The sequence below is a fragment of the Megalobrama amblycephala genome, linkage group LG7 (assembly GCF_018812025.1).
Source record: "Megalobrama amblycephala isolate DHTTF-2021 linkage group LG7, ASM1881202v1, whole genome shotgun sequence".
NCBI classification, from domain to species: Eukaryota; Metazoa; Chordata; class Actinopteri; order Cypriniformes; family Xenocyprididae; genus Megalobrama; species Megalobrama amblycephala.
In genome coordinates, this window is record NC_063050.1 from 27,677,739 (window position 1) to 27,701,935 (window position 24,197).

The following is a 24,197-nucleotide window of genomic DNA, read 5'->3' on the forward strand; positions in this document are numbered from 1 at the left end:
AAGAGAAAAGATTTCACATCCCATTAAAAAAAACATTCAAAGAAGCAAAACAAAAATATATGAAAACTTCATCTTAAATATACATAGCTTTTATGAAGCTATCCCAAAATATTGCAATGTAAGAAGAGGCAGGAGATTGTGAAAGATTTTGACAGAGCATTAATTTATTATATACGTTCCACAAGTATTTAGTCTTTGTACAGTTCTCACAAGGACAATAAAATGTTTTACCTGTAAGGATATAATGTGAGAAACTCAACACTTGCTGAAGTGCTTTTGTTTGTTACAACTCTTTCTTCATTTAAACTCACTGGATGGTCAAAACATGAAAGGAGGAAGGGAGAAAATGGAGAGGATGGATCGACTGGCGCAAAATGAGAATATAACTTTGGCCTCAAAGTAGTGCGTCATCCTTTGTGGTTTTCAAGAACAATTTGTTTATCCTGCCATTAGACACTTTATTACACAATTTACCTCAACCGTTTCTGTGTGATGGTGAGGCTGTGTTGAATGTTCAAGGTCAAAATGACAGTTGTTGATGTACAAAGAAATGTTTTACTGGGAGGCACCACTTTAAGGCTGCTGTATTTTTTAGATTTGAATGTGTGAACTTGATATCAGAACTGAGCATCTATATGTATGCCCACGTTGAAAGAAATCAAAAAGTATGTGCATCTTAAAAAAAAAAAAAAGTCAGTCCCTGGGCTTTGGAAAGGTGAGTTCAGCACAACTGTAACTGTCTAAAACCAAATCCTCCTTATGCAATTGAAACTGTGATTAGTGGTAAGAGAGCATGTTGAAGATTATATTGTCACGGTGTTGAGATGAGACAGTCCATGAAGTATGTTTATCTGTATAGATAGTCAGCTTGAATGTTGGCAGCGATCTCAGCCTCCCATTTGTCTCCATTGTTGAGGAGCTTCTCCTTGTTATAAAGCAGTTCCTCATGAGTCTCTGTGGAGAACTCAAAGTTGGGGCCCTGAAAAGACAGAGGAGTAAAGGTAAACATTAACTTCAGTAAATCTGCTCATGTACAATGTATGGTGAATTAATTAAGCATGGATTATTTATTCAACAATCTCTTCTCTACACTGTTTACGCAGTGCAGTGCTTCCGTGTTTACACCCGAATTACGGCTCAGTAGATAAAATCCAAGACAAAAAACCTCTTGGATTTCATCAAAAATATCTTAATTTGTGTTCTGAAGATGAACGAAGTTCTTACGGGTTTGAAACGACATGAGGGTGAGTAATTAATGACAGAAATTTCATTTTTGGGTGAACTAACCCTTTAAGGCTGTTGTCTGATAACCTATTTAACAACCTGCTAAGGGACAGGATAAGGAGTAGAAATGCCAGCTGCTAGATGCTCACCTCTACAATGGCATCCACAGGACAGGCCTCCTGGCAAAAGCCACAGTAGATGCATTTGGTCATGTCTATGTCATAGCGCGTTGTCCTCCTGCTGCCGTCCGCACGAGGTTCTGCCTCAATTGTGATAGCCTGAGAGAGAAAAATAGGGGTGTCACCTAGCATACATTACTTTTATTTTCTTGTAATTACTCTTTCTAGTCACATGTGCAATTAAATAAAAATACATGCAATTACTGCTTGTCATTACAGTGTCATGATTTATCAAGATGAAGAAGGGCAGTCAGAAAGAGGGTGTACCTGGGCTGGGCAAATGGCCTCACAAAGTTTACATGCAATGCATCGCTCCTCTCCAGAGGGGTACCTGCGCAGCGCATGTTCGCCACGGAAACGGGGCGACAGAGGGCCCTTCTCGAATGGGTAGTTGATTGTGGCAGGTTCACGGAAAAGATAGCTCATGGTCATTCCCAAACCTGCATCAACACAAATATTAGGTGGGTCCTACTTTTTCAAGTTATCGGGATCATTTGTGTGAAGACTTTATGGAAGTGCTTTACAGACGATAAGAGGCTCTGACCTCTGAACAGCTCTGTCCACAGAAGAGTCTGAGCCGCACGGTCCGTGATGGACTTCATATCTGTGGCTTCTTCCTGATTATTGACATACTCTGCAGACAGAAACATAAGTATGGAAGCTTGTTTCCACCACAGATTAAAAAATAAAATTCTGCCTTTTTTTCATGCAGTTCCAAGTTTATATCTCGTACTTTTGACTTTTTTCCTCAGAACTGTGAGTTTATATCTTACAATTCTGAGAAGTCAGAATTGCAAGAAAAAAAGTTGAATTTTGAGTTATAAAATCCAAATTGTGAGACATATAGACTCAATTTTGAGGAAACAATTGTGAAATAAAAAGTCACAATTATTTTTTTATTCCACATGCTTTCATAAAAAAGCGATGTGATAGGAAAAGGGTTTTTTAAGAACATATATTTTTGTACTATGAGATACTTACTAATCCCTGCTCTGTGTGCGGACAGGCTGAGAGGACGTGCAAGATTTTGACTGGCCAGAAATGACCCTGAGGAATAAGCACATGACATCTATGAGCCAAGACTTTATTTTGATCACTACATGTGTACATATACATAAATGCCAGTGTATTCACTGCTGTTTTAAATCTTCTGTTTCTTCTGTTTCATAAACCCACCTGGCCTGGATACGGTGTAGACCACACGTAACGCCGCAGACATCTCTGTGAAGTGCACTGTGGGCAGTAGGGACAAGAATGAGGTAGAATAGGGGTTGTCATGTGTGTATTTACTCATATAACAACACCAAACTTTCTGATGGACATAAAAAAACAAACAAAAAAAAACTGGCAGTTACACAAAATAGTGTTCCATGATTTACTTCCCCTTACAGAACGTAAACAAAAACCCAAACCATTGGTTCCGCTCATATCGCGAGGCAGCAGATACATAAATGTGGTTCATTTGAGAACCACATATCAATTATAACTAATTTATCTTTAGATGACATGTAACACGTCCATAATAATGCATGAAGCAACTGTTTGGACTGTAGGACGGCAGCAGGTGGCTTAGGACACGCACTCGAGCATGTCCGTTTTAGCTTCCCACACATTTACTACACACAGTTTCATCAAGACATCAATATGCATTTACATATTTAATCTTTGCATAATTATTTATAACTCAGTGTTATTTATTTGAGGCCAAATGTTACCCGTGCCGTGTTTTTAGTAGCTTAAGCACAGGCAGATTTCTCAAGGACTTTCAATGACTATACCGCTATTATTCGTATAACCTTTAAACCAATATTTGCCTTCTTAATATTGAAGTAACTATATCGGTGGCACAAAACGCGTTGCGTGCTCACTCAAAGAATAGACAACGAAAGCAGTGAGTTTAAAAATCAGTCCCCACTCACCGGACAGTCGCTATTTGGCCTTCTCAACCAGAACAGCGGACGATTAAGGAAATGCACATGCAGAACACCGGAAGTGAGATTTTCTTACAAAATATAAGACGGAACAAAATTACAAATCAAGATACAAAATTAAAGTACTATTTTAAACATTAAATTAAAAAAATAACATTAATAAAAACTACCTTTATTATCAGATTTGTATTGTTACACTATTATATCATAAAAATATTCAATAATGTAGTTCAGGATTTGTCATATTTTAAATATGTAATTTTATGAAAATATGCCTTAACAGATCCTTCATTCAAACATGTGATATTTAGTTTTTTGTCAACATTGTTTCAGCATTGCACCTTGTAGTAATGTGATTGACTTAAAGTAATTGACTTGTTTTGAAAATAGTTTCAGAGTTCAGACAGACATGAGCTGATATACTGTAAAATGTTTATTGTCAAATTAACAGTAACTTACTGGCAACAATTATCCAGTAGTTGCTGTATTTCATACCACAGTAAAATTACCGTAAAAATAACTACAGTAGTTGTAATCATACTGTAAAATAAAGTACAGCATTAAGTACAATGCTGTACTTTATTTTACAGTATGCTTACAACTACTGTAGTTATTTTTACAGTTAATCTTTATTATTATTTATTTTAATTTTACTGTCATATATTCAATAACACAAGTTATTGCTTCACATCAACTTTATTTAGGTTTCATCTTTTACATTTCTGAACTTCAATACAGATTTACAAGCATATTGATTTCATCAATTAACCAAATACAATTAAAGTAACACCTCTAAATCACATTAACACATTGTGCCACTGGAAAATAAATGTTGGAAATATAAAAATAAAAGTTTGAACAATAATAATAATAATAACCAGCGAATACATATTATCTAAAATCTTAAAACCACATGCTATAAAGCAGTGGTTCCCAAACTGGGGTACGCGTACCCCTGGGGGTACGTGAGGTGACAAAAGGGGGTACGGGAACAAAATGCCGAGTAGTTCATTTAATTCTACCTTAAAGTAATATTAAATCCGAGCATGTATTTCTAACTGCCAAAATGCAGTAAATCCAGTACATTTAATCAAATTACCTCATCCTTTGCAGTCAAAAATGACTGTATCCACACAAGCAGCATGCATATGAAGATCTGCTGCCTTATATCGCGCTAAATTACTGTCGTTCTCGACAATGCACTTTTGTAAAAGTAGGGATTTAGCACTTACTCGCACGAAGAACAAATATAAACACAGATAGTGGATTGATATCAAACGTTCTCCGATACAAAAACATAACTTGTGTGAGTTCTTGTATTTAATGATGATAACGAGCAAGAATGCAATTGTTCCCAAATATCCACATGACTGCAAACGTGACATTATTATACAACAGTTCAAAAAACAAAACGTACATTTTAAACAAAGTACTGTCAGTATTTACTCTATTTTCCAATGAAATAATAGTTCCAACGAAAACCACAGCAGAACTACAACACACGTCTGTGTTTCGCGAACAATTCTGCGGCTTTGAACAAATCGGGAGAGTCAATGATTCAATGATTCATTCACAGCCACTCATTAAAAACAGTGACTTGCTGCCACCTACTGGCAGTTTTAGTTTAATATTTTACAGTTTTATTTAGTTTTACCATCATTGCATATTTCTCTATTGAACATTTTTATTTAAAACATTATTTATTTTATAGTTATTCATAAAAGGTAAAAATATGCACTGGAAAATCAATTTAGGGGGCAAATATTGTCCCTTAATGATAAAGGTGTGACAGCAGTCTAAAAGGAAGAGAGGGGGTACGCAGAAGGATGGTATTCCCATCAGGAGGTACTCCACTCTAAAAAGTTTGGGAACCACTGCTATAAAGAAAAGGGTCTTCTTTATTTCGACGACTCTTCCCCCTGTCTCTCACGATGGTTCAGCCCGTCTGCGGGAAGAAAATGCTGTCAGCACGGCTTAACTGGGAAATGAGCGCCAGCACCAAACGTATTTATACCTTGAAGTTGCAAACTAGATTGGTACAAAACAAAACAAAAATGCGATTACATGTGTTTTAAAGTTGACCTACCAATTTCACGTATGTCTTTCGTCTTCACAACGACACTTCCCCTTCTGCCGGAGGAAAGAGCTACTTAGTGCGGCTTAACAGGGAAATGAGCACCCGCTTCGATATTCATACATATATTTATTAACTCAAACGTATTTATACTATACAAATACATTTGTATAAAACAAATAAGGCAATTACATGTGTTTTAAAGTATACCCACCCACCAATTTCACGTAGGCCTAATCCGTCCTCGCATTTTCATCTTCACCACGCTGCAGGAGGAAAATGCCAGAAAATGAACGCTTGCTCACGTATTTTTATGTAAACTTGTAAACTAAAACGTAGCTTTATATCTTGCAAATAACATCAGAATAAAACATAAAGAGAAAAAAAGAAGAAAAGTTAACATATCATGCTCTTGTGGGCTTTCATCTTCATGACGAGTCTGTCATGGGTGAGGAGTGTGTTTGTTTTTCGCGGACATCCGTCGGCTGAAATTGGTCCTCGTCGGCCTTTTTTCGGCCGATTCGAAATGTTGAATCGGCGTTGGAGCTCGTCGGGCAGTCGGGCCATCTGATGATTCTGATTGGCTGCTCAGCTACTGCCGCCTGCTGTTTCGGAAAGGCATTTCATCTCACGCAGGCGCAGAACTGACGTGCTGCTTGGCCGTCGGCTGTTTAGCGTCGGTTTGGTGTGGCAGGGCAACTTTGGACACAGACGCTGCCGACGTGAGCCAATCCCACAGTCTGCTTTCGTATCCGCTAGTTCGTCGGCGTCGGCTTGGTGTGTTCTGGCCTTAATCTAGTACTGTATTTAGATATACAGTTGGCTAATATTTTCCCAGAATGCATTGAAAATCTACAGTAACATACTGTACACGGCTTATACAGTTGGAAACTAGCTGTGAAAACGAAAAAATCTACAGTAATATGCTGTACTCAGATTCTACAGTAGGGAACTGTTGAGAACACAGTATAATACTGTGAAAACAACGAAAATTGTTTACAGTTCATGACACTACTTTATGGGTTCTGCAGTGTGTTTAAAGTCCTAAAATGAAGATTTATGTGTGAAGATTAAAATATGTCTCTTATAATGCTCTGTTACACACAACCATTAGTGCTGTCACTGTGAAAAGGGCTGAATAAGTGTTCAATGGTTAAAGCTTAATGAAGCAGGATAAGTTTAATTAAAGAAAGCTGTGACGTCTGTCTTCACGTAATCACAGTGTTCAGTGCTCTCCGTATCACATATCCAGAAAACAGCCGAGTGTGAAGCTTCCCTTTTCTAATTGTTGAGTTTATCTGTAGGTCTCTGCTTCGGTGACAAAGTAAGTCAATCACCTTTACGCAAAATTCTCTGTAATGTTCTGTGAAGGATAAATCAAAATTAATGTGATTTGCTCTGAAAAATAAAGGTTCTTTATTAGAATTGATGGTTCCATAAAGAACCTTTAACATCCATGGAACCTTACTATTGCACAAAAGGTTATTTATCATGGGAAAAAAAATTTTTTGTTGACCACTGAAAGTTTCTTTAGCAAGCTCAAAATGCTTCTTCTGTGGCATCACTGTGAAAACCTGCTTTTGGAACTTTTATTTATACTTGCTCAGGTTGATGTATTAGTATATGTTTTTTCATTGCTAAATTGATTCCTGTTTCCTAGAAGCTGTGAAATTTGAAAATTAATCTTATTCCTTTCAGTGAACACGTCACATAATATAACAGAATCAGAGGAGAATTACTGGTCCAGAATTGAGAAGTCTATTCTCGCTCCCATCCTCACCACTGAGATGGTACTGGGTGTTTTGGGAAATGGACTGGTTTTGATAGTTAAATTAGTGGTAAGAATAATATATAATTTTATGGGTTTTTTTTTTTTAAACTATAATATTTTCTCCATAGATGCATTCAATTTTAAAATATAATGACCTTGTCTCATGCCTTTATTTATTGATTTTATTTTTTTGCTTTCTCACAGTGTAAAGGCCATTTTCAGTGTCTTTACTGGCTGCCACTTTTTAGTCTCACGCTCTCAGATTTCTTCTGCTCCATCCTCATAATCTGTGGCTCCCTCTTAGCTGTGCTGAGTGACGGTCAGATTTCACCGTGGTGTGAGGTGGTGAGCCTGCTAAAGTTCACCTTCATCACCTCTTCCATTGGAAGCATAGGTATGGCTGACACTGAGTTAATTATACCTCTATGGGATTTCTTTACAAATACTGCTTTCATTGTCATTAGCAATAAAGGACAATACATAAACACCCCTTTGTATATCCGAACGGGTTCAGACAGGTGCGTTGGATACAAGTCGTATAAGGAAAGAAGAAATAATCTTGCACACAACCATAGCTATCATGAAATCAAATATTTATTGAAAAATAATGTAATTCGCAGATGTGCTGAAAAGTTGCTGTTTAAAATAAACATGGTGACGCAAAATGGCGACTTCGATGGAAGGGGACCTGCGGTGTATGTAGACAAAAATGGCTCATTCTAAGCCATTAAGGTCTTTTATACACCACTGATAATATAGTTATGTATATTGCATGTCTGTCAATAGATCCTCCTAAATATTATACACTGGACCTTTTAAGGTAAACTAGAAAACAAAATTATTCTGAGGACTAAACTCCTCGTTTGAGCCTTAAAAAATCTAAATTATTCCACAATGATAGTATACTTTTCTTCTTTGTCCTCAGCTTGGGAGCTTGTTTTCTTCTTTCATTACGATTAATATTAAAAATTCTGATATGATTAAGGCAAGTCTTTGAACTTTAGTTGTAGATGTTTTTTATATATATTTTTAAAAATAAGATTATAATTTTTTTTTTTTTTAAATATATTTAGTTATTTAAAAAGGGTAAACATTTTAATATGATTGGAGCAAGTCTTTTAACTTTAAATTTCAAAGGCTTTTCAAAATATTTTTTACTCATTTAAGCTTTTTTTTTTTTTAATTGAAGTTATCTATAATAAAGCATTATAGCATTCTTTTCTCCTTTGTCCTCAGCTATTCTCTGTGTTCAAAGATTTATGGGCATTCCTTCCAAAGGCAAAAGACTGTCTGTTGTCATGGCAGTTGCATGTGTGGCATCATGGTGCACTGGAGCTGTATTTGGAGCAGTGCCAGTAGCCTATGAGTGGATACGGTGAGCTAGAGTAAAGATGCTCAGAGATACTCCAAATACTGTATATGCATCTACGTAACTTCTCACTGTACTCTGTGTCCCGTGTTCAGATATGATCCAGCTGAAATGCTGTGTGCAGTGTTCTGGGAGAGCAGTTACTCTGACATGCTGGTTTACATCCTCTGTGCCTTCTCCATCTCCATCTTCGTCCCATTCCTCCTAATACTCTGCTGCTCCATCCTGACTTGTGCAGGCTTTGGGAAAAAATGTTCCAGGTTTGTAGCGTCAGTAGAGTTGAACACAAAAGGATTTTAAGGCCATTTCCTGTGATATCATTTTGCACGTTTTATCTGTTTGCAGCCAGGATGACCTGTCCTCTATCACGCCACTGCTGGTGATCTTATATCTGTTCTGCTATGCTCCATTTGCTGCATCTGAGGTGAGAAACATCCATTAGTGTGGAATAATCTTCAGTTCTGAGTGTTTTTCATTGGCCTCTCTGTCAACGGATCAATTTGAAATTGTCCATGGTAACAATTCTGCTCATTCTTGTTGTCCTAGTTGGTTCTCCTTGGACGGCTTGATCTGACCCCTTCCCCTGAGTGGCTGAGATCACTATCATCAGTAATGGCATATCTGGACTGTTGTTTAAACCCATTCATCTACTGCACAAATAAAGACTTCAGAAAAGCAGTACTCATACTTGTGTGGAACAAAAGAAGATCAACTTCTCCAGAGCCAGTACTGACTGGCATTACAAGGCTTGAATTATGAGGATTTACATGCATGAAGATAATAAAAAGTGCATCATATTATCAATTCAATTGTAACAAATGACACTCTTTCCTATGTGTGGTGACATAGAAATATTGCAGTGTAGCTGATAAAGATGTTTTTGCTCAAGAATATTGTTTTAATGCAACAAGTTAAGGTAAGAACAATACAAGACTGTTCATATATTGTGCATTTACATTCATTTTTAACTTTACAACTGGAAAATCAGACTAAGGGATATTATGAACAAACTTTTAGTAGCTTTGGATTTAGTTCTCTGAAATGTTTATATTACACTGTATATATATGAAGACTTAAGATGCAAAAGCCTCTAAGTGCCATCTGAAATTTTCTTCTAAAATGATCATTTTTATCAAGCAAGTATGTATATTTTCGGTTATTTCACTTTAATGGCAATGAAAAGGGCCTATTAATTGCCATTAAAGTGAAATTACTGAACCTAAACATACAAGCTTGATAAAAATGCTCTTTTTAGAACAAATGTTTTGATGGCACCTAGAGGCTTTTGCATCTGAAGTCATATATATATATATATATGTATAGAGAGAGAGAGAGAGAGAGAGAGAGAGAAAGAAACTGAAACTGTAGACCAGAATCAGAAATTTACCAGCCTAGAATAGAATATATACTATATAGGCTATTCAATATATTGATTTTGTAATATAATACTGTATTACAAGTGATTCAGTCAAATTATTTGACATAAGTGGCTCATGTTTTTATATGTTCGAAAAAATATGCCCCTTAAAGGTAACAAGAGTTTCTTTAAAAAACAAAAACAAACTTGTTGATCACATTAAAATCATTAGACGTTTGTATAATCTGTAGGCTGTCAGTGTGACATGATATTACTGTTAATGACAAATAAGACAAAATATAGCCCATGTCCATTGTCTTATTATTCGGTTGTACTGTACACTTACTTAGGCTATTAAATGACATGTATGGGCATTCATGAGGAGCGTTTCTGTGCATTTTCACTCAGGCGAGTGAGAAAACAAAAACTGTAATGAAACTGCAGAATGTCGCAAACTTTGGACCAGAAATGTCCAGTGAGATTTTGAAACACCCAGTACTCTGCAAGAGAATGATCCAGAAGTTTCAGAACCACGAAACCAGAGCAAGACAGCACTGCCAACCAAAAATAGCGCAAGGACTCCTTATCTCCGTGGCGCATCTGCGCGCGGACGCCTTTGAACAGGGCGCAGGCGATGTGACAACCCAGAGCTGCTTCAAAGCCTCGGTCGTGAAAGAGCGCCAGTCCATAGCTGAGGATAGAACATGCCTCGACCATTAAAGCGTAACGAGACGACCAGCCTTTGTCAATGACATTACCCCACACCAGAACCCAGGCAAAAATAGGTAAAGTGAACCACTGGTCCAAAACAGAGGGCGCGCGCCGCAAGGTGGCCAAGCGGACCCACTGCACCGGTCCATATGCGACTGCCATTAGCGCAAACACGTCTTTGGTGTAAGCGGCTGCACTGCTGCTGCCTTTACTGTCTGACATCCGTTGCAAGATCCAATAGATTCCCAATAATATGTATCCTGAATTTATCAGACAGTTAAACGGCATGGCCAAGAAGGCAGGAAGACCGTCTACTTTCTTCTCCGCATAGTGATCATAAGTGACATCCACCAAAACTTCGTCGAAAATGTGAGTGTTTGCAAGCGCTATGCAAAGTAGGAAGGGTATGAGAACGTGGGCGATCGCTGACACGGTCATTTTCAGATAAAATAGATACAATCCCGTTTAAAGCGACAGCAAGAAAACACGCGGAATATTATGAACAAAGTACAAAACAGTGTTTATTTTCCGTTATCACGTGACGATCACTGTAGCGTTTTATTGGTTGCCTTAGTGACCTTGGAACTCTCTGAATGGACTATATGCACGGGTTACTTCCTGGTTGTCGTTAAGCCAGCTCGGGCACTTCCGGTGAACTGTTAGCTGTTCATTCTGAAGTCCTTGTACATCGACACAAAACCATCTATGGTTGACTTTTTAATGTTGTATTTATATTTTAATGCAGTTATTACATTTACCTAATTTGCCAATAAACCAGTTTTATTGATTGCAATAAATACGAAGCTATTGGGACTGTTTAAAAATGCCGTGTCTGTAATTAGACACAAACACACACATTTTTTCCCCAGCACTTCAAATGTTATTTTTAATGCGATGACCACATGTAAAATATAACATAATTTGTTCATCCTTCTGAGATTGTCCCGCATTGTAAAACCGAACTATCAAAAATGTAGGAAATTTAACATTTGATAAAAAACACTTATTTAAAAATAAAAAAGACAGTAATTAGCACTTTAACCAGCAGGTGGCGGCAAAGTAGCATTTATTTGCGTACATATCAGCCATTTCCTCTAAACGTTTTTCACTTCGTTTTTGACTAAATATTAAACATTATAAAATAACTAGGTTTGAAAAAACATTTTGTCAATGTGAAGTATGAAATACTCACAAAATCTTATGAAAAACAATAACTTTTATTGTGAATTAATTACACAGAAAGCGAGCACCGCGCTCTCCCTTTGTAATCACTGCAGATGTCAGTCAGAGCAGCGCAAGATCAATGATTTCAGCACACTTGTGAAAACACACATTTTATTCAATTAATCTAACTAAAGTGCACAATAAATATTTAATTTTTGAAGCTTTTTTTTTCACATAAAAGTGTGAAAACTAATGGTCGAATTGAATTTAGCCGAGGAGGAACATTGAGGTACGTCTTTATTTATTTATTTTCTAAGCTGTCTTACGTTTGAATAACTAAATTAATGCTATGCCTGACTATTTAAGTGACTATATTCTGATTATAAACTAAGTATTACACTACTGATGCTCAACACACCAGCAAATGACATCTCACCGGAAGTTATCGAGCTGGCTTATATTAATGCGGAAGTTCTAAAGAACGCTCCGTGCATATAGTCCATTATGGTGCGTTCCTGGGAAGTTCGGGTGGGCAGTTGTGTTTACGACCCAGAATGTTCTACTTGGGGAAATCACGTTCATCTCTGAAATTACACATGCCAGTTGATGTGGTCATATGACAACATATGTTGCATTGAACTGTTTTCTATGCTTTTATTTATTTATTGTATTCAGCATGCCAGTGGTTCTTACCCATGCAGGGGGTTTCAAGATGACTTAATAATAATAATAGGCTAATCATTTAAAAAAAAAGACAAAACAACTAAAAATAAAATATTCTTATTTTAAAGGTCCCGTTTTTCGTGTTTTTTTGAAGCTTTGATTGTGTTTATAGTGTGCAATATAACATGTGTTCATGTTTCGCGTGTAAAAAAACAGTATTTTTCACATAATTTTCTTATCTGTATACCGCTGTTTCCACTGTCATATGCTGCATTCACGTCACCTCGTATTTACCGGAATCTTGAAATGACACAACGTGACGTTATATTCGGAGCTGTTCACGTCCTTTTGGTCCTTGAACTGGGAATTATGCATTTCCATTGCAGCACTATCGACGCCTAAATGAATCTACAGCGGTCAGGTGGTACAGCGCGGCCACGTGGTACATCTGGGAGCTTTCAGAAAACTCCCAGCTTACAAGCTGTAATTACGAGCTCTATGAGGACGTGAACGCTTTTTACAAGCTAGAATCTCGTAACTACAGGAATTACGAGGCCGCGTGAACGCACCTCTCAAAACGGGCTGATGACTTCCTTGTTCTATGAAGTCCCTCCTTCAGAAATACGTAACGAGTTCTGATTGTGCCAGCGGTTCCTGTGTTGTGATTCGACAGCAGCTTAGCGCATCTTGCCCGGAAAGGTCACGCCTCTTACCATAACGTGGAGATGCACACGCTCAGTGTTATTGTAAACATGTCTTTAATTTTACCCTATCAATTTGAGCCGGAATCAGACCCGGTGATTGGACTGCGGGATGAAAATAACAGCGTTTCGACGACATGGCGACAAACACACTCTACAAACGCAACTCTTGTGTATTCCTGTGGGCGGAGGTTAGTCAAAAAACTGTTTTAGTGACGTCATTAAAGAAGGAAGTAGAGGGATGTAGTCCAAACTGGCCGTTCGATGTAGGCGACTTCTGTTAAATAAAATATCTCGCTTGGCATTGAACTTTGAGCTTTATAATTTTAAAGATTTTATTTATACTCTAACAACAACATTACACACTAACTAAAGTTTGAAACATGGGATCACGAAGAACGGAACCTTTAAAGCTGCAGTCCGCGATTTCTGGCCCTCTAGCGGTTAATAAACAGAACTGCACGCGTCTTGCGGAAGAACATTGTAGCCGTAGCTACTTTTCTCAGTGTATGTCTATGGCGAGTCACGCAGTTACTGTGATACTCTGCGGCGGGTCCTACCAGTCCGGTCTGAAATAGTCCGAATATAAACACTTATTATAAGTGTGCCATAATGATTCAGGGTGAGACAAAAACACAGTTTGGAAAATGGATTCATGTTGCACATTCTCATTATATAATGTTTGTTTGTTTTTTTAGTTATGACAAACTCCAAAATATCTTAATGAGGTAGAAATTTTAAATACAAAATATTTTTTAAAATCCTTTCTTCTGGGAAAGTCGTGGGCCCTTTGAATATTATTGTGGACAATGGGAGGCCTTGGTGTCAAAAAAGTTTGAAAACCACTGCAGTACACTGTTGATTGCGCAGTATGCCGTCAGCAGTGTAAACGTGTTTTCCCCGGTGTGGGTGTGTGTATGAACACATATCTTTGTGTGAAAGTCTATGTGTATAAACACGTAATTGAGAGACTTAATTTACGATCAAGGATGTAGTCCAAAGAATAAGTCCTGGAAGGAATTTCACAGCTCACTGGGCTTTCCTGATTGTCAAGTTTGTCTGACCAATGTACTTACTTCTAGCTGATCCAAGACAGAAAAATTCTCTTGCATTTCCAGACAGGACTTCTTTCTTGAAAAAATGTTTAAACATTTCCTGCTTACATGCAGTCCAGTAAAGATATGTTTGATTTTAAAATATTACATTACATCAAGACACATTCTGTATTTTAATCTTAACTTTACAGTTTCCTTCCTCCATGTGTTACATTTGCACATTTTGAAATATAAATTATATATAGAACGGTCAAAATATATTTTTTTTAACAATTTGGTCTGTTTGTAAACTGCACATTTTGAAATAAAAATGATCTACAATAAAAAAAATAAAAACATTTAACATTTAATGCAAAAAAACATTCATGAATAACATTGGCTAAAACAATGGATAAAGGCTAAAGAAATGGATTGTGAGATCAGATTTAGAAAACAGGTTTTGGCAGTACAGAAATGCTAGACTATAAAAGGAAGTTAAAAGACAGAGAAGGCAGTGATTGAGAGAGGAAGGCACAGAAACAAGGTGCTTCGCACAGGTTTCACAACTGTTTGCCAAGAGCTATAGACTCTGGATTTAGGAAAAGACAAAGTAAGTTTTAGCACACTTCAAAATGATTAAGCGATGCAGGATATGAAAAAGGATAACAGGAAATGAGAGACTATGGAGGAACAAACAGAAAAGGTATGACAAGTAGATTGTTTAACATAAGATAAGATTCATTTGCAGAAATGCATTTAAGTTCTTAAAGAGCCCAAAAAGATCAAATATGATATATAAGTTATTTATGATATATAGATATAGATATAGATATATATATAGAGAGAGAGAGAGAGAGTAAATATGTTTTGTGGCTAGTATTGTACAATCTATAAAATATAAAGTATAGTACTACTAGTAGTAAGTTTAAAGAGATAGTGCTTCAAAAGGTGAGTCATGATTGCATAAAATCACTAATTTTCTTTATTTCATGCAGAGCGATGTGAGGGATGGTCAACAGAATGACATCCCACTACTGCAGTCTATGCTGCTGAAACTGCTGAGTCCAAAAAAACGTGTCGACCGTCCAAAAAGAAGTACTTCCAAACCACATGCGCATCCAGATAAAACTTCTCAATGCGTGTTTTACCAATCTTTGGAGTCTGAAGATATAGCAAATGAAGACAGGAATGATTTGGATAGCACAGTCAGATCTGAGGATGATGAGAAACAACCAACAAGTAGCTCTAAAACAGAAGATGGAAATGAAATGGTTGAAGAGAGAAAGAGCCCGTTCCCTATACAAACACAGGCAGAAGAATCAAGTCGGGAGCCAAAAGAAGGTGAATTGCTGGAGGATGAAAATAATAAAGAGCCTAGCGTTGAGGAGCACATGGCTGGAGCCGCATCTTTGCTTAACAATCCGTCTCAACAATCATCTGCACACACGTCTCACCTCTCGATGTCCTCAGATAGATGTGACACTGCACAGATGGAGTTTAAGCATGAACAACTAGATGAGGCTTGTGGTGGTCCCTCAAAACCAGTCGGTATGGACACAAGCAGTGTTCTGACTCATCAAACTGTTGTGGACATTACAAGCAGGACAGCAAGATCTGCTTCAGATCCTGTAGCCCAGAAGCCTAAGGAAGAGAGACCCCTCTCAGCTAAAAGTATTTCAGACCTACGGAAATATGAAAACATTACAAATGCAACGAAAAGGTTCAGCAAAGCTGCTGTGGTTTTGGGAATGGAGGATTCAGACATGAGTTGCGGGGGTATGGAACAGGAGAACTCACATGCCAAAACACAAAAGAAGGGAGTGAAAAACAAGATGAAGAATCTTACTCATAAACTGTTGGAAAAGTTGAAAGAAAAACGTGATTGTGAGCAGGCCGACAGCAAGAGCATCCAAGACAGAGGGGAAGAAGATGCACAATGTGTATGTTTACTTCCTACCTCTATTCTTATATCGAAAGTGACAGATCTCTAGCTTTAACTTATAATTAACTTTTTTGTTAGTTTATTTTTTAATCATTGAACTTTTCCCTGGGCTCTTTTTTCAAACTTAAATTGCATTGAATCCCCATGCAGCTACATTCCATGGAGATGGAGGTCGAGGCTGCAGAGGTTCCTCCACCACTTCCACCAAAAAAGGGGAAATATGTTTTCTTAGACAGGTGGGATTTGCTAAACATATTTCACTTCATAACAGTGTTATTTTCATATTATTTATATACTATTATTGTATTTATTCATATTTTGTGAATTCACTTTTATTTTTATATTTCATGTTCATGCGACTGCAGTGGTTCAACCTTAATGTTATGAAGCGACGAGAATACTTTTTGTGCGCCCAAAAAACAAAATAACTTTGACAATATCAAGTGATGGGCGATTTCAAAACACTGCTTCATGAAGCTTCGAAGCTTTACAAATCTTTTGTTTCGAATCAGTGGTTCGAAGCACCAAAATCACGCGATTTCAATAAACGAGGCTTCGTTACGTCATAAGTGTTTCGAAATTTCAATAGGTCATGTAACTTTGGCAGTTCGAAACAAAAGATTCGTAAAGCTTTGAAGCTTCATGAAGCAGTGTTTTTTAAAAATTGCCCATATAGATAGTTGAATAAAGTCATTATTTTGTTTTTTTGGAGCACAAAAAGTATTCTCGTCGCTTCATAACCTTAAGGTTGAACCACTGTAGTCACATGAACTGTTTTAAATGTCTTAAGTAACTTTCTGGGCATTGAAAAAGGAAATAATCTTGCTGGCAATGGAGGCCTCACTGAGCCATCGGATTATGAAAATTATGAAAAATATCTTAATTTGTGTTCCAAAGGTCTTACGGGTGTGGAACAACATAAGAGTGAGTGATTAATGACAGAAATTTCATTTTTGGGTGAACTAACCCTTTAAAAATGACCATTCTTTGATATTGAAATTACGTGCACAAATTATGTCTAACTTAATTGATTCATGTAATTTCAATGTACATGATTAAGGCTACGTTTACACGTGGGCGGCTATTTTCATAAACGGACATTTCAACCTCTCCGGTTTCAAAAATAACATCGTGCACACGTCAGTTTTCAGAAAAGTGCTCATTTACACATACCCGTGTATATATGACGTCAAGAGTGTAACGAGCATAGACTGTAAAAAAAATATGGACGTAGTGTCCGTGACGTCACCCATAGAGTTCTGAACAGTAGTTTTGACGCGTAAATGAGGCCGCGGCCATCTTAGCTGCACGTGACCGCACGTCACTCACGGATAACTGAAAATGGGCAAAGAGGCGGGATGTAGTTGGAGCCCATGCGACTTGTTGCTGAAACCACGCCCGCCAGGCATATCTATCTTAGATACTATCTAAAATATTAATAAAGATAACAATACCAATAGAAAGTACTAAAGTTTTACTGTCAATCTACAGTGATTTTTAAGATAACGTTATAACGTTAGATGCTCTAACACCAGTAGGCTAATTAATTTGTGTGGGGAGTGCAAATAACACAAAAAATCAACTGGGACTTCATACCTTTAATGAAAAAGAGATCGCGAGATGTATCCAATCCGTTGCACTTGTGTAAAATGTCCATTTCAAAACATAAAAAAACTACTTTTTGTTCATGAAAGCGTTAAATCCATGAAATCTTTATATATTATCCATCGTTTGCATTACATATCTAAGGAATGATTTGCTCTCCATCATCGTTCTTCAAGAAAGGATGCAATCTGAGCATCGTTTATAATGTAAAACTCTATACGTACAGTACCAGATATATGTATAACTCTCAAATGTTCTCTCAAACTAATGAGCATGTGTCCAAAGTATAATTTTTCAAAACAGTGCAGCAGTTTTAGTTATAATATCCAAGCAGTGCTGTCGGAGTTGTATATCCTCCTGGTATTGTCATTGTAGTAAATCTAAGGAACAAAACTTTTAGCCAATGCCACGACGATCCAACAACGTGTGTTCCGCATGCGAGCACATGTACACAGACTGACATCTGTCTCGAGTATGCAGCAAGCCATATATTGTATAAAATAATCCAGAAAAAAGGCACAAATATGGCTGAGATGCCAAATTCAGAGGCTGAGGTAACATGACGGCTCACAGACAGCAGCGCGATCCACCTGTCACTCAAGTGACCACGCCCTTAATTATGCAGAACTTTAAGGCTTAATATAATTTAAACAGATGAGTTATAAAAAAATTCACCCCTCTCAGAGTTGTCATGAAAGGCAAAATTAGCAGTATAGACCAAAACACAATTTGAACCAGAGTGTAAACATGTTTTTTTCTGCTGTAAACTTGGCTGTTTTAACATGATGGTCAATGAGATTCTGCTCCCTTTTGCAGCCTGTCCCTAGCGGCCAGTCGATGAATCGCAGTTTAAGTTACTTCCGTATTGGCTTCACGAGAAACTGGGGGAGGTTGCCGCTTGGTAACGAGCAGCTCAAGCCGACGTAAGCCAATCAGAATCCCGAAAAAGAATCCCGAATTCCTCTTGAAGTGATTCGAAGTTGTTGCAAAATTGCTGATCTCCGATCACTCATTCGTCTCTGCTCCTCGACATAATGGAGCAGCTGTATTTGCAAATACAAACACACGAGAAGAGTTTGCACCAACATAAATGCGACTGCTACTCTAAACGCTTCCGTGATCACATGTAAACATAGGTCGCACTTTTGACATAGGTGCGAGCTCTGGCGCATACTGTGACGTTGGCTGCCTAAACACCCGTTTGTCTCAGTTTACATGCAAACGTGCAAACGAAGATTTTCAAAATCTCCACTCTGGCCGGAGTTTTTAGAAAGACTTCTTTTTCAGAGGCGAATTCTCCGTTTGCGTGTAAACGAAGGGCGCAAACGAAGGGAAATGTCTCCGTTTTTCAAAATAACCATGTACATGTAAACAGGGCCTAAATCATGTAAACCCACTTTTTTAGTGTAGGGGTGTCAGCCTCAGTTTGGGCTACTATCCTGCAGAGTTTAGCTCCAACCCTAATTAAACACACCTGAACCAGCTAATCAAGGTCTTCAGGATTACTTCAGTAAACATCCAGGCAAGTGTTTTGGAGATGGTTAGAGCTACACTCTGCTGGACAAAGTTTGAAACGTTAGACCATGCATTCTTAACTGTGGCCCTTGAGGTCCACTTTCCTGCAGAGTTTAGCTCCAACACTGAACAAACTCACCTGCCTGTGCCTTTCTCGTAATTCTACAGACCTTGATTAGTTTGCTCAGGTGTGTAAGATTAGGGTTGCAACTAAACTCTGCAGAAAACTGGACTTCAAGGGCCTGTTGAGAACCCCTGATATTGTTTAAATGTTATATGCACATTCAGTCTTTTTCCCATTTGAAACTTTGGTTTGTTTTAAAAACAAAAAGCACTTCCTTATTTTTAGCATTACCAAGTCCACCTATTTATAACTCATTTCTAGTTCTTTGACATTCCTTTCATGTGATGTGATGGAAAAAAACCAAACACAAACATGCATGTTGTAGATCTGCTGAATAACTGTAAGTCCACAGAGCCTCCTAAACATGAAAAACCTTTTAAAGTGTATGGGGGGAAAAAAACAGGGAAAATAGGATAAAAATAGCTTCTGGTGATATCTTAGGTTGCACAAGTCCACTGTTAGTTAAAATCACTGTATCATACTTTGAGGGAACAATAAATGGTAATACTTTATTTCGATTCAATTTTGACCAGTGTTTCCTGCAATGCTGTTCCTGGAGGCACACCAGCGATACACATTTTCGAACTCTTCCTAATCAAACACACCTGATTTAACTCATTAGTCTATAACTCCTCCCCAAACTTCCCGCTGCCTTGTATCTCGCTCTCTCATTGGCTGTAGGTCATCGCCGATGTCATTTTCAGTCAGAACACATTTCACACAGCAAGATTTTGAATCGCAGACAGATCCGGATATTTAGCATGCCAAATATTTCACAGGCCTCTCAGATCACGTCTTTGATAATGCACACTGCGTGATTGTCACCGATAATCGGTGCTAAAATCGTGCAGTGTGAACTCGATATAAGGGTACATTTACACAACAACAATGTACTAAAAACGGAAACCTTTTTCCGTTGTATGGATGAAAACATTATCAAAACTATCCCCGTTCACACGGATATGCGAAACTGACTAAAAACACTGTATTATGCATGCCAGACACGTCATTGGTGACGTTACTTTGTAAAGAAAGACTACGCACATGCGCACATATGCATTCTTTTACAGAGCACTCGCGCGTGCCTATAGACTGAACACGTAATATGCTTGTGCATGCCATCACCGTTTTCACATATTCGCATTTTTGCAGTTTACACAGAGATGATAACGGTATCGTTTTCAAAAACGTGCAATTTGAAACCCGTTTTCAAAAGTTTGCTTTGTCAGGCAACCAAAACGCTGTTGTCGTGTAAATGAATGGCCAAGTCATGTAAATGGATCCTTAGAATATTTAATTAGCACAATTGTAATTTCTCACTCGAAATGACATCGAAAGTGGAAAACGTTGGTCAAAAATGTACATTTACACACAAACTGACCACCAACCACAACTTTCAGACATCTTTATTTTTTAGCTCAACTGTCACAGAATGGAAAGCACATGATTGTGGGATATCAAAGAATCATATATGCTGCCTTCAAAAATCGATCAGATGAAGGTATCTCAGGAGACGTAAGTGAAGCTAACATTGGATTCGGACATGACTTGATGCCTTCTGACGCCTTCATAATTAGAAATGCGCCGATTCATGCTGCGGCCCCTTTAAATCGTGCGCTCTCCGCCCCCTCCCGAGCTCTCGACTGTATCACAAAGTTCACACAGCTAATATAACCCTCAAAATGGATCTTTACAAAGTGTTCGTCATGCAGCAAGTCTAATCGCGTAAGTATAATATTTATTTGGATGTTTACATTTGATTCTGAATGAGTTTAAGGCTGTGCTCCGTGGCTAACGGCTAATGCTACACTGTTGGAGAGATTTATAAAGAATTAAGTTGTGTTTATGCATTATACAGACTGCAAGTGTTTAATAATGAAAATAGCGACGGCTCTCTTGTCTCCGTGAATACAGTAAGAAACTATGGTAACTTTAACCTCATTTAACAGTACATTAGCAACATGCTAATGAAACATTTAGAAAGACAATTTACAAATATCACTAAAAATATCATGATATCATGGATCATGTCAGTTATTATTGCTCCATCTGCCATTTTTCACTGTTGTCCTTGCTTGCTTACCTAGTCTGATGATTCAGCTGTGCACAGATCCAGACGTTACTGGCTGCCCTTGTCTAATGGCTTAATCATGGGCTGGCATATGCAAATATTGGGGGCGTACATATTAATGATCTCGACTGTTACGTAACAGTCGGTGTTATGTTGAGATTCGCCTGTTCTTCGGAGGTCTTTTAAACAAATGAGATTTATATAAGAAGGAGGAAACAATGGAGTTTGAGACTCACTGTATGTCATTTACATGTACTGAACTCTTGTTATTCAGCTATGCCAAGGTAAATTCAATTTTCAATTCAATGGCACCTTTAAGTTTTCGGATGCAGCCCTGAAAAGAATGGGTCAGATAAGGGAGATATCCAAAATGTGTACTGTTAGTGTACCTCCAGGAACAGGGTTGGCAAACACTGCTTTAGACAGTCTACTAACTATAAGCAACTTTGCAACTACATGGCAACTAGCAGTCATTAGAGTATTAGTAGACTCTGCTTAATATCTGTTAACACTTTGTTTTGATGCTCCCCCAACAGACGTTATACTGACTATAAGTAACACTACATGTCAAATTATTCTACAAACCCTAACCCTAACCTAACAGTCTACTAATACTAATGAGAGTTGACGTGTAGTTGCAGATGAACGAGAGTTAGTTGACATGTAGTTGAAAAGTTATTTATAGTTAGCAGAATGTCTAAAGTAGAATATTAAAATAAAGTGTAACCCAACTGGTTTGAATCTATGGTTACACTTTTCAATAAACTAGTTTTAGTTAATGCATTAAGTAACATGAACTATTAATGAGCAATACATTTGTTACATTAATCTAATAAATCTTGTCTTTCTGCAGAACTTTTACCTTAAAAGACTTCAAATTCAATTTTGAACCGATCAACTTAATGGATGAAATATTCACAGGAGACGAATGGCTCAATTACCTGCCCAGCAAAACCAGTCCAGCAGAGAAAGACACTAGTGATCAACCAATGACAAATGATGTTGTCCAAACAGAAAAAGATACTCAGCTCGATATTCCGCTTTTGACACCAGAGCAGGACAAATCAGAGGACATAAAGAACAATCAAGAGGATGTTGGTGATGCCCAACAGGACAATGTAGCAGAAGTGAACAGTGACTCGCATGTAAGACAAGTGAAACAGGATGCAAAAACTTTTGCTATTCCTAAGGCACTGCTAACAAATAATGCAATAAAACAAATGTCATCTGGGATGGACTGCGTGTCAAAGAAATCAGGTGACATCTATGACCGTTTGGACATGTATATTATTCCCAAAAAGGATTTACCATTAATGAGAAAAAAGTCATCGGATGCTCCGCCGATGGACTTCTCAGCAGTCAAGGTGGGGAATACTGTTACTGTAATACATTAATTTATGTTGTTAAAGTTACTATTTTATACAAAATGCTTTATAAAGCTCTATTTGTTTTACTCATTTAAAATTCTTGATTCATACATGAATAATATGTAAGGATTATTCGATTAAATTTGATGGAATTTTACTATACAATTGAAATAATAATAATAAAAAAGGCTAAACATTTTTCTGAGTGTAGGTTATGTTAATATGTGAGAGACTGTTTATTAGTTTATTACTTGATATAAAGTGGAATGAATGACAAATAACATTTTTTCTCTCTCTCAGTCATTTGGATTGCTGGATAACTCTGCTCTCAAAAGTCGAATCCGTCTCAGCAAAAAGAGACCCCACAAACCCCCCAAAAAAGGTGAGAAAGTCTCAAAAGTTTTGGAGGGTTGGGTGGAGTGAATGTACTAAATGAGAGAAATGAAAATGTGCAAACCTCTGACATATTTGTTTTACCCATATTCTCTCTCAGTAAAAACAGACAAGTCAAACGCCAAATTCTACAAAATTCCCGGAGTCATCCCGAATGAATCCCCAGTCAGTGCATCTCTACCGTTTAAAAGCATCCCCTTTTCCAAGTCTCCTCTTCTGCATTCACCACTATTCCGAGATCACACCTGACCAATCACATGACTGCTCTTATCATCTGCAGTTTTCAGGTCTATATGCAACATGCATATAAGTCACATGCAACCCACATCAAAGCACAAACAGAGAAAGACCACGTTGTATTAAAACAATTTCTTTATTCAATCAGAATAATGTGATTGTTGTATTAATGTTACAGTATGTCTGGTTTTCTACCTCCACAGCAGATTAAAGGACACTTTGACTTTAAAGACTGGAAAATTCCAAATTGAAGTTGAAACTGAACTGAAAAATGACAGTTTGGATTGCACTGAATTAAGAAGATATAGGGATGTTACAGTGGATAATGTTGATCACATCCTATTTTACCATTTGCTGGAAAATACTTTTTTTTATTCACCCTAACAATTAGTTTTATAATAAAAGTTATAAATATGATGATTTAACATGTTAATATATAGGAAAAATTTAATTTTGTATTATTTTGCATTGTAAGTGTTCATGCGTAACTGCCGATTAACTGTAAAGCACAGTAATTCTTTTAGCATATTATAATGCGATTTATTATGTGAAATATCATGTAATATTACATTTTTGTGTGGCTTTTCGATTTTACTAATGAACTGTAAATCAACAAGCTATTAATTATAGTACTTAATGTGAAAATTCTAATGAAATTCTCTAGTATTTAAAACCTGACTAAAGGTGATGACTTTGAAGTATTCAAGTATTCTTAATCAGTAGTCCTTAATCAGACAAACAATAAATAAATAAAATCAAGTGATC

The 24,197-nt window shown here is 37.3% G+C and overlaps 4 protein-coding genes and 1 long non-coding RNA gene across 8 annotated transcripts; 2 read left to right on the forward strand and 3 right to left on the reverse strand.

Annotated features, from left to right (window-relative positions):
- Positions 1–142: 142 nt before the first annotated feature.
- On the reverse strand, positions 143–3,425 carry ndufs8a (NADH:ubiquinone oxidoreductase core subunit S8a). Its single transcript, XM_048196900.1, has 7 exons — positions 3,323–3,425; positions 2,580–2,636; positions 2,385–2,450; positions 1,948–2,037; positions 1,671–1,843; positions 1,374–1,502; positions 143–979 (listed from the first exon to the last, which is right to left on the reverse strand). The coding sequence occupies exons 2-7, from the start codon at positions 2,620–2,622 to the stop codon at positions 848–850; spliced, it is 633 nt and encodes a 210-aa protein (XP_048052857.1). The 5' UTR covers positions 2,623–2,636; positions 3,323–3,425; the 3' UTR covers positions 143–847.
- A 1,574-nt stretch (positions 3,426–4,999) lies between these two features.
- Positions 5,000–6,004, reverse strand: LOC125272227. Its single transcript, XR_007185791.1, has 3 exons — positions 5,627–6,004; positions 5,421–5,464; positions 5,000–5,279 (listed from the first exon to the last, which is right to left on the reverse strand). It is a non-coding gene; the product is annotated as an uncharacterized LOC125272227 (long non-coding RNA).
- On the forward strand, positions 5,259–9,307 carry si:dkey-9i23.8 (type-1 angiotensin II receptor A). 2 transcript variants are annotated; one of them, XM_048196883.1, is made up of 7 exons: positions 5,259–5,338; positions 7,107–7,246; positions 7,384–7,573; positions 8,416–8,554; positions 8,644–8,808; positions 8,894–8,972; positions 9,095–9,307. In XM_048196883.1, the coding sequence occupies exons 1-7, from the start codon at positions 5,266–5,268 to the stop codon at positions 9,305–9,307; spliced, it is 999 nt and encodes a 332-aa protein (XP_048052840.1). In that variant the 5' UTR covers positions 5,259–5,265. The 2 variants fall into 2 exon arrangements, with proteins under 2 accessions (XP_048052840.1, XP_048052841.1); XM_048196884.1 differs by lacking the exon at positions 5,259–5,338 and adding an exon at positions 6,504–6,732.
- Positions 9,308–9,425: 118 nt separating this feature from the next.
- tmem187 (transmembrane protein 187) lies at positions 9,426–11,253 on the reverse strand. Its single transcript, XM_048196890.1, has one exon. It carries the CDS (start codon positions 11,052–11,054, stop codon positions 10,281–10,283), a length of 774 nt encoding a protein of 257 aa, XP_048052847.1. The 5' UTR covers positions 11,055–11,253; the 3' UTR covers positions 9,426–10,280.
- Positions 10,847–24,191, forward strand: si:dkey-9i23.6. Of its 3 annotated transcripts, XM_048196860.1 has the most exons (7): positions 14,008–14,881; positions 15,174–16,118; positions 16,271–16,356; positions 22,289–22,799; positions 23,103–23,184; positions 23,296–23,482; positions 23,636–24,191. In XM_048196860.1, the coding sequence occupies exons 1-6, from the start codon at positions 14,861–14,863 to the stop codon at positions 23,442–23,444; spliced, it is 1,794 nt and encodes a 597-aa protein (XP_048052817.1). In that variant the 5' UTR covers positions 14,008–14,860; the 3' UTR covers positions 23,445–23,482; positions 23,636–24,191. The 3 variants fall into 3 exon arrangements, with proteins under 3 accessions (XP_048052818.1, XP_048052817.1, XP_048052815.1); XM_048196861.1 differs by lacking the exon at positions 14,008–14,881 and adding an exon at positions 10,847–10,985 and having other exon boundaries at positions 23,296–24,191; XM_048196858.1 differs by having other exon boundaries at positions 14,445–14,881; positions 23,296–24,191.
- The last annotated feature ends 6 nt before the right edge of the window (positions 24,192–24,197 follow it).